This window comes from Prunus mume, linkage group LG2 (assembly GCF_029339155.1).
Source record: "Prunus mume cultivar Tortuosa linkage group LG2, ASM2933915v1, whole genome shotgun sequence".
Taxonomy (NCBI): Eukaryota; Viridiplantae; Streptophyta; class Magnoliopsida; order Rosales; family Rosaceae; genus Prunus; species Prunus mume.
The window spans coordinates 5,168,698-5,179,512 of record NC_142699.1 but is presented as its reverse complement, the minus strand read 5'-3'; the positions used below and the strand labels follow the sequence as shown (position 1 = coordinate 5,179,512).

Here is a 10,815-nt window from a genome sequence, read left to right as displayed (position 1 = left end):
TCGATAGTCCTTGCACTGCATATTTGACATCAAGTTCTAGGAACTACAGCAACTGGCGCGTAAGGGTTCCTTGACTTGGATTTTGTCTGTTTGGCATGGTATTGAAGCTACTGTTGGATTTTGGAGGCTGTTAACGTTTTTAACTTGTTTGATAGGGTTTTTATAGTTATGTTGTTAGTCTCGATAACGACTCTGTTTTGAAGTGGTGCTAGTTTCTTTTATTTATATTTTTCTCTTTTGAAACCTTCTATGTGATTCAGTCCTTTGAGGAAAGAGAGACAAATTGCATTCAACTTAGAAATCAAAGTAGAACGTTGCTTGGTCTTGGTTTGGCTTTGAAACTCATTCTACGTACGAAGTTGTGAATTAATCTTCACCAGAAACAAATCTTTGTAACTTATTTGATTGGAACCATGCCTTCGTTTAAACTGAAACTCCTTCCTTGTGCCAGTAGGATGACCTGGATTCATCTTTGTATGGCAGAGGGGTGTCGTCATGCAGAAAAAGGAAATGAAGGTGAATTTTTCCCCGTTCCATTCTCAAAAGAAGAAATTATGATGAGATGCTTTTTTTTCACTGAGACTTTATGTATCATCAGGTATTGGGATTATAATTTTTCATCGCAGCTATTCTGGTGGCCATTCTTCCCTCCTACTTCTCTTCTTTCCTAAGTTTTATGTGCAAATGCAAGCGAGCATATGTGTGATTTACTTTTCTTAAACATCTTTGCTGTTTTTTACATTTACTTTTTTTGGAAGTGCTTTTGCTACGTATTTGTATAGAACAAGGATGGTCCCGTTGAACTCAAGAGAGTTTACTGTAGGCACGTTGAACTCAATAGAAGTTTGCTATGGTGGTGGTTCTTGCAAAAAAAAAACATTGTTCTTTTTGGCTTTGTCTTCATGCGGTCTTGTCAAGGTAGTTAGGCAAGAAGCCAATTGTGTTTGAGAAATTCAGCTTCTCAATGTAGGGACTTAATAAGTTAAGAGAGTCAAGACAAATAGATTGGCTTTAGCAGTCGTTGTAATTGTGGAGTTTTAGCATAGTATTCTCCGTAATAACGTCTTTTAACTAATCTTGTTACCAATTATATGGTGACTGTTTCTATGCAACATCATTTTTGTTTTAGTAGTGTCCTCTCTCTCTCTCTCTCTCTTGTTTTTGGGGAAGATCATTCTGTTACTTAATTTGAGTGGAAGACCACACTGGTCATTTTAGGAGAACATAGAAAATGGAGTATAACTTCGGCTTTTTTACAAGAAGAATCATGCTGTTGAGTAGAAGGCCCTTCTTGTCTCTTCGGGACATTTCTAATGGTTTTTTTAAAATAAATTTTACTGTTTTTTTTGGACTTAAAAATGAGAAAAGAAAAAACACAGAGAAATACAAGGTCATGCTTTGGTAGCAGCAAGGCCGTACCAGAATTCTGATTAGCAGTAATAACCTTGTAGTTTTATGAGCTCGTGAGCAAGCAGCTTCTGTTTATTCTGAGAATCAATGTTATGATATTTGTTTTCGAGATGCCAAATGTTATGTTGCTTTCGACAATGAAACTGAATATTTTTGTGCCTCTCAGCCTCTGTACTTGAGATCAGTAAGTGCACCGCTCACAAATAATTCTCACTTATCTGAATTAAGGTAAATACTTTGAAACTATTTAAAAATTCAACTCAAGGTTGGAATATACTAAATTACGCATTTAGTTGGCATATGTATGAAGCAAGCAGGGTTGTCATGTATCCTGTATTTTGCACAGATTTAGGTTCTATAGCCGTGCTATACTTAAAAAATCGTATAGCCGTGCGGCTATACTATTTTTGACACGTGGCGGAATAGGCGTCCAAATCGTATAGCCGTGCGGCTATACACGGATTTTTTTAACAAAAATAGTATAGCCGAGCGGCTATACTATTTGGACGGTAGCCACTAGCCAGATCCCTTTTCTTCCATTATAAGTAGTATAGCCGGCCGGCTATACAATTTTGGACACGTGGCGAAGTGGGCGCTCAGCGACCGGCGCTCCTCGTGTTTTTAAATAAGTATTATAGCCGTGCGGTTATACTCGTATTTTTTAATAATAAAAATAGGATAGCCGAGCGGCTGTACTACGGTTTTTCTGAAAAATAGTACAGCCGCGCGCCTCTGGAAGTATTCTAGGATCCACAGAAGCATGAGCATCGAGGAAGAAGCTGAAAATCTCTTGTGCCCCAGAAGAAAGTACAGGAAATATAGTTACATCAGAGCTATTTTGATACCAGAATTTTGTTTTCATAAGAAATAGTAAAATCCTGCATCATGCGATCTGAGTGGTACTAAAAAACATGGTGCTCTGCATCATGCGAACTGACTGATACTAAACAGTATCGAGTTAAAAAAATATAAATAAGTACAAGAAGATACATTTGAACTCTGCAATCCACCTATACAATGTCAAAAATTTTGTTCTCGAGTTGCACTTGCAGAAATGTTGATGGTCATGAGAGGAGATTTATATGCAATGCACCGTTTCCTGAACCGGTGAAGGCAAAAACCAGGGGCAGATTCCTGATGGCAGTCCCAGAGTCACTATCTCTTCACCCACGGAAATCACTGCAGCCTTGGCAGCATCCAAGGACAGATACATAACATGAACCCAATAGGAGGAACGGTGTTGAATATCCAAGACTTGAAGTACCCTTGAAAAAGAAAAGAAAGAATGAAAGAATGAGAAAAAGTGAAAGAAGGTTATTAAAAAAAAGGTCAATGAAAAAACCCACGCAGGAAGTCGATAAATCCTGCCCTACCAGCATTCTTTCCAAATGAAAGTAGTCTCTTTTCCCTTCATCATACAGGGACACCTTTTCAGCTAGGATCTGCACACCAGAGACAATGATAAACTGGTAATGAAGCAAAACAGATTTTTATAAATCACTCCTCCTCATAAAATATGAAAATGCAAACAAGACTAGACCTTGTCCAAGAGTAGCATGGTTTCCTTCTGAGCCTTGTGAGTGTGAGAGAAAAAAGGCATAGGCTATATCAGGAAGAATGATCCCCAGCTGCACCAGAGGTCCAAGGTCAAAATATTGTGTCTATAAATTGGTGATCTATTGACAAACTTGATGTTATATTATGTTGAAAGCCAATCAGACAAGAATGTAAAAAGTAGCACCTTTGGCTTTTTGATGCCCGGGATGTGATCGCATTGGGATAAATCCTCAGAGAGTTCACATCCAACATCCTCACACATTGCATTGGGATAAATCCTCCGAAATGGCATCCAGGATGTGACCGCATTATGATAAATCCTCATGGTCGTCTCTAGTATTAGTCCTAAAGCCCAGCATATCCATTTGAGCCATGGATGCCAATTTCTTGGAAATTGGCACAATGAGAAAGTGCAACTGTGATCGTCTCAATATATGTTACAAACTTCCAACTATAAACTCAAAACTCGAAATTTATATTATCGTTACTACGGGAAAAGAAAGCACGAGTATTTTCCTGCTTGAAATGAAAAGAAAGCTGCATGACAACCTTCAGCTTTACGGTCAAAGACCTCCCAACACATCCGTCGACATCTCTTGCACAATTGTATTCCTCAGCCACTCCACATTTTTGCCAACTTATAATCCATAGGTCCAATTTCCAAAGCAACAACTTCATGTAAAAGTACTTTTACATGAAGTACAAAGTTTAAACAAAAGACCATTTATTACAAGTCAAAGTACAAAAAATGTGAGAAAGATGCACTTGGTACTAAACTATTTATTGCATACGTATATCTGACAATGTATGGTTTTGGAATCTTTCAGATTGATAGGAAATTGGTGAAGTAGACTGTAATGACTTCAGTATATGGTGTTACCTATATGTTGGGGCACGTGAACAAATAAAAAGAAGATTAGAGGAGAAAGGTCTTATTACCGGTGACAGACTACTGTTCACTGCAGCTTGCCATGCTGCTAAAGTAAGTGAACAACCTCCCAAGTGTTCCAGCCACCAAATTTCACTCTTATATATGTGAATCAAGAATTAACTGCAGAAATTTCTTGGTTTTATCATTTGGATTATTAGCTAAAATTCAAAAACGTCCCTCAACATTTGTTATTAAATCTAGATTATCTTTACTAAATTTCATCTTTGCCACAAGTTACTCTGGCTGCCCTCGGAGAGGTGTTTGTTTCAGACACTAAATGATAAGCTGGACTGCCTGGTAGATTTGAGAGTTAAGTTGTGTTATGAAACTTGTGCAAGTAATTGCTTCAGAAAATCAACTTGTGCGTTGGACTAATCCTCTAGCCTAGGTCTTCCTGCAATGACGCTGATCTACGTTTTGTAGGTTTGTCTCAGTAGAAAGACTAAAATACCATTCAAAATGAATGGAAAATTGGATGATGTTAAAGTAAGATGACAAATCATGAAATTTGAAAAATTAAGGTGACATTTCTCTTAAATTTTTCTTTAAGATGACAAATTGAAACTGAGGTATAAGTTCAGGTGACATTTCGACAATTATCCTTTCAATTATATAACGGAGTAAAATGAATTGCAATTTGCACTAAATAATCAATTAACCGCATCACCTCTCTATCTTGTTTGTTTTGTTTTGTTTTTTCTTTCTTCAGTGGTTGAAAAAGTAGCCTCAGAATTCAAGCGAAAAATAATGGACACTCAGAAGCGCACACACGAAAAATTCCTAAGTTTGCAGCTAATGTACTTGTTCTTCTGATTGATTGTCTGGTTTAGGGGTTGACCACTGCAATACACGCTGGTTGGCTTTCTCAGCCTGCAAAATTCAAGCACCAATTTTGTGTTTGTATGAGCACGAGTTTGAATGCGGAAAATGTGATGAATGACCGACAAGAAGGGTGACTGACCCTACCACAATTCACGAGATAGAAGTATAATTGTTGTGTTCAATATCAATCGTACCTCTTTTTCCCAATCACGTCGTATTGTGATGATGGCTAATATCAATGTCTGAATACCAGTCCCACCAAAGATCATCCCTCCCCAAATACCCTGTTTTTCATCAATTGAACAAGAAATGTCAAGATATTGTCATTAATCCTAACAATGTTGGGTGGAAAATACAAAAAAAAAAAAAAAAAAAAAAAAACACTTTTAATGCTAACAATGTGACACCAAAATTTGTCTCCATCACGTGACAAAACCAGCTAATATGACGATAGAATTGGTACAATCAGCTGATTTTTGGTACTATAAAGGACTAAAACTTCCCTATTACGGATTTTATCACATAATAGGTCACATGAGGAGAGAAATAAAAACACCAGGAGAAATAGACAAAAAGAAGTTTCATACACATAACAGAAAAGTGTAGATGCAGGGGGAGATATACATGAGCAAAACTTACCCCAATACTCAAGTTGAAGACCCAACCCATTAAAAACCCAAGTGGGAGCCCAACTATGTAGTAGCAGAAGAGATTTATATATGCCACCCAAGCTTGCCATCCCGAGCCCACAGCTACTCCTGTAGATTGTAAACCCATGAAACCCGAGTGAGAAATATAATCAGTAAATTATACACCCTCCTAGAACAAAATTATTGTTCAAGTTCATTGCTAAAATATGAAATGCGTACAACCACTTTTCTAATAGAAACGAGACACAGTTACATTTATGGATCACATTTTTATTAGAATAACGGCTAAAAAGATGGTTTGTAAATGTGTTACAAATGAATAACATGAAAAACAAACCTGATAAAACAGGTTGAACGCTATTAAGTAGAATTGTGACGCCCAAGAGATAAGCCATCTCATCAACTGCTTCGAGGACAGCACTACTGGAGGTGAATAAGTATGCGATTTTGTCGTGCAGTGCCATTATAAGTACACAAAAAAAGACACCAATCACGGTGGATTCTACCACAGAAACCTTTGTTGCAAATTTTGCTCCCTTCCAGTTTCCAGCTCCTAGCTCATTTGCCACCCTTACCCTGTGAGTTTCATCACAAGAATTACACCACATTTGCCATAAAGTACAAAAGAGCATTAAAAACTTTAATGCCTTTTTGGTGACAAAGAAGTTGTTTTCATGTTGGTTTTCAAGCTTTTTGGCTGCAGTAAGAAAAAAGCAGCACATGAAAAGAGTACTTTTGTTTTCATTATATTGCTGCATATATTCAAGTAATTTGACTGAAATGGGAGGTTTGAGAACCTATCTAACAATCAAACATGTCTTGCCTCTCTCTCTCTCTCTCTCTCTCTCTCTCTCTCTACTCTCTCTACTGCCAAGGCTGCTCTCGCTAGCTACCCATTTTAATACGAAAGTTATAATACAAAGTGATAAGATTATCAACAAGCATTTGCTAGCTACCTCACAATTTTACATGAAAAGTAATGGTACCCTGTTAATATAATTTTAGGTTTATTTCTAAATGATTAGTTTTATTATAAAAGTGAGAAAGTTAGAAAGAGGGTTAAGAATGGTACCCTGTTCCAGCAAAGAAGGCTAGAGGAATCATGAGCTCCCATCCATTAATAGTCATGCTGCATGATAAAGTCATTAATACAGTAATGGAAAAGGGATTAGCTAAACCAGTGATTATCAAATCCTAAATTTTAATTAATTAAACTTGTCCTAAAACAAATTAAAAAAATACTTTTAAAATGTGAAACATAGAATCTCATACCAAACTGACAAGGCGTCCACAGCAATAGTTGCATTTTTCAAGTTTCCAGTCATCAATATCAGAATTCTGTAATACCAGTTCTCCAAGCTGCATAAATAAATTAGAACACCACCCACAGAAAATCAGCGAAAACCCAACAAAATAAAAAGACTGAAAATAGAAAATACACGTACCAGAGCATAACACCAGAAGCAGCAGAAAGTTTGATAAATTCCCAGAGCCCAGAAAAGGCTTGCATAGAGAAACCAGTCCAAGTCTGAGGGCACCAACCGCAAGCAGCATACACATAGAGCCCAAAAACCAAAAACCACCAGGAAATATCCAAAGCAATGGCAGCACCAACAACCCCATAATCCAACACATAGATGAAAAGCCAACTCACCAATGCATTAACCAATAAACCCGTTAAAGAAACCCAAGCAATAACAATGTTCTTAAGCTGGCACTGCAAGAACCTCTGCAATGGGAACTGAAACGCAAAGCTGAAGTGCAGGGGAAGGAGCCACAGAGCCACCACCCCCGACAGCTCTGCCACGTCATCGGTCTGCCCCAGCAGCTTCAGAATTGGAGTTGCAAATATGTAAACAGGGGTCAGGAGAAAGCAGCAGAGGAACAGCACAATCCATGACCTTTGCAAGTATATCCCAAGCATATGGTACCTTTTGGCTCCAAAGGCCTGCCCACACAGGGTTTCTAATGCGCTTGCCATTCCTAACTAATGGGCACATAAGCAAATTGCAGAACAGTTAGAGATCACAAACTCAAATTCCGGGTAATGTTCTCTTGCCAGATAAAAGGCATTTCAAATAATTTTTTTAATTTAAATTGACAGTATAACAGGGTAACATTTGTACAAAAAGTATTTGATATATTAATTACGTACCAATAGCCCAAAATTGAAGCCGACGATGACAGTGTTGGCAATGGAAATGGAAGCCAATTGGACCTCACCGAGGTGCCCAGCGAAGGCTTGCGTAATGACATTCATGGTGTAAGAAGCGAGCCTGCTGAAGATGGCAGGACCCACGATTTGCCATAGCTTCTTGGTCTCTATCCAAACCCTTATTGAAAGGCTCTCATCTTTGTTCTCATGATCACCATTTTGGGGCAATGGTTCAGGCAAAAGGGATAGGGTAAGGTCATCGTTTTCGTCCCTGTATTTGCTGCTTGCCATTAGAGAAAAAGAAAGAAAGAGTGTATAATTATTGGCCTGCTGCTGCCTCTACTGGTCTATGAGAGAGATTGAGAGCTTGGGATTTGGTGACATTTGAAGACCAAAAGAGTGTAGTGAAGAGAGAAAATTGTTACATACGGGTACATAGAGTGAACGAATAGAGGGGTTGAGATCACAGGCTTGTGGGGCTAGACACTAGAGGGTTGGCCAATTCTTTCTCAAAGAAGTTGCCACCAAATTGAATTCTTGTTTGAAAAATTGGTGAGCTGTAAACAAAATTAAAGAACCCGCAGCCATCTACCTCTACGTGTGTGACGGCCAGGAGAGGTCTAAAGACATTGATATATATATATATATATATATATATATATATATATATATATCATTTTCAGTCTTGTATAATATAATTGTGGGCTTTCGTTGAGGGCTTATTGAAGATGATCTGAGCCACACACTGTTAAGCAATATTTAGATCTTACTTGTAGAATTGTCCTGCAACAAACCTAGTCTATTAGAAAACAATTTAACTATATTTGATTATCACCAAACTTATTTTAAGATTTAGGGCTTTTGGGAATGATTCTAGATAGGTCTTTGAACCATCTCCTATGTGATTCTCCATATAATCACTTAAGTGACCACAATGCTAAAGTGATTATTAGAAGTAATTCTCCATAGAATTGCTTTTTGTCTTATCAAGAATCACTCCCAAACGAGCCTTTACTCTTTGTTCGTTTATATATTTGACCACAATTAAATGTTTTATTGTTTTTTGACTTGTTTAAATATTTCCAAGGATCGACGATTCTTGATTGTAGACTTGAAAATTTGACAATTTATATCATTGAATTGGAATACGAAATAGGCCTACAATGTGTCCCTCAAATAACCTTATGTAACCGACTATAACAATAGAATTAGAAACTAACTAAATATGCTATCAATCACTAAATCGAAATAATGTTTTAACTGATTATGTTGTGAATATTTTAATTTTTAATCAAGCATGCGTGACAAACTATAGCAAGCAAAGCAAGATTAGAAGCCAAAATAGATACTAAATTTTTTTTCTCTTTTTTTTTTAGAGGAAGAAGGTACTAAATCTTTACAAACATAATATTGTAGAGTTTTCAAACATAACGGGTGTAAATAATATATTGAAGAACTGAACATAAAACTTTGCATCAGGTCTTATTTTATTTGCAAGGTCAGGATTAATTAGAGTTGTAGTTGGTAATGCCACCAAAAGATACATAAAAGTTAGACTAAATAAATATTTCAAAGTACCTAGGAGTTGCATATTACAATTAGTAAATTATGTTGTCGTTCAAACAAGATGTTTTTTTTTTATATAAGGATACAAACAAGATGTTGGGATGCCAAAAGAAGACTGCGATCTGGATTTTAGCTTTCGAAAGGAGGATGCTAAAAGATAATTCTAATGACTTGACTTATATGTTTGTCCTTATCAGAATATTTAAGTAATTTCTATCGAATGACCTCGTTATTAGTTGATTTGGCCTCTATGATTACTCTAATTGGAGCATTTGAATTAATCAATCTCATTGCAGGAGACTATATTGTATTTTAAAGTAAATGTGGTATAAATATTAATTAAATATACATACATTATTAATTGAATATATATGCAAATTTGAGAATGGTCATTTAAAGAAAAATACTTAACTCATTGTTATTTCGGTGTGACAATCACAATTCACTCATATTATAATACATATGTTTATACAATACACTATGCTCTTGAAATATTAGCAACAAAATTATAATATGTGGATTCGTAACAACATGTGGTGGTGCGTGTGACTATTATAATAGAAAATTTCTCCGCATGAGTCATTCCTCATGTCGATCAACATTTCACACGTCTATGCAAAGTTTTGTTTATGTTTTTTAACTACGATTTGTAAAGGGCTTAAGAATGTTGATCTAATTCTAATATAAGGACAAGGAGTCAAGGACGATTGCCATAAATGATCCAACTGCTAAAGTTGATTAATATGAGGACGAGTAAATGATTTCAGTCTCGTATATAGTTTGATTTTGTGATCATTTGAGAAGTTGGAGTTCAAAAATTTATAGGTTACTTTTTCCTCGTCGAAGGAATATGGCGCTGACAAGAATGTAATCTTTTATCATTCCATGTTACTGGAACTGGAATTGAAGCTCATGGCATCATTGGCATGGGCGACTTTGACTGGTAGTTGGATGTTTCTGTGTTGTAAATGACCATCTCCATTGTCATCGTTTTTGTCCCATACCGCCGATCACCTGCCTTGTCGATGGGGTGTCAATAATTGTTCTTTTACGTTGGCAAATTACAAACGTATATGCTTACGCACTGCAACTAAACGACATATATCGAAAAAGACTCCTAAGTCATGGAAATTCAAGATTATAAGTTCATTCCCTAGATATTATGTTAATGATCAAATTGATGAAAATTGGGTGAGAATGATTTTCATAAACGAATATTCAATAGCTTAGTCAATCAATGAGGGCTCCACAACAAGGGAAAGTTGATTTGGGGCAATTTACTGGCTGTAGAGTAAGGGATCCAATGGATTGTTCACAAAAAACAACCTTAAATTCCAAAAAAAAATATTTTTCATTCCACTCCTTTTAACTCCATATATGTCTCTTTGACTGTTAGTTGGGGTTTTGTTCAAGCCCTCGTGTATGTTATATTCTCAGCCCTTTTCTTTGGTATTTATTTCTCAGCCTCATATTTGTTCAAGCCCTCATATATGTTGACTCCGTATATGTCTTCTTGTTTTATTTTCTGATGGGAATCAGTTCGCCACGAGTATAGAATAGAGACTTGGAAGTCAATGATATGTCTTTGTCCAGGTTGTGCAAGGGAAATTGAATGAAAGAACGTCATGTCTTCTTCGAATATACAAAGAAGATCCAGAGTTTGGGTGGCATGCACACAACATAAAAAAGTAAGTGTGTTCAGGTGTTTGGTGTACTTCCAAATA

The 10,815-nt window shown here is 36.6% G+C and overlaps 1 protein-coding gene across 2 annotated transcripts; it reads right to left on the bottom strand.

Annotated features, from left to right (window-relative positions):
- Positions 1-4,485: 4,485 nt before the first annotated feature.
- Positions 4,486-8,120, bottom strand: LOC103319629 (protein DETOXIFICATION 27-like). Of its 2 annotated transcripts, none has more exons than XM_008221191.2 (8): positions 7,526-8,120; positions 6,816-7,357; positions 6,643-6,729; positions 6,443-6,499; positions 5,708-5,946; positions 5,360-5,478; positions 4,915-5,004; positions 4,486-4,768 (listed from the first exon to the last, which is right to left on the bottom strand). In XM_008221191.2, exons 1-8 carry the CDS (start codon positions 7,814-7,816, stop codon positions 4,691-4,693), a joined length of 1,503 nt encoding a protein of 500 aa, XP_008219413.2. In that variant the 5' UTR covers positions 7,817-8,120; the 3' UTR covers positions 4,486-4,690. The 2 variants fall into 2 exon arrangements, with proteins under 2 accessions (XP_008219413.2, XP_088903632.1); XM_089047506.1 differs by having other exon boundaries at positions 6,816-7,353; positions 7,526-7,639.
- Positions 8,121-10,815: the final 2,695 nt, after the last annotated feature.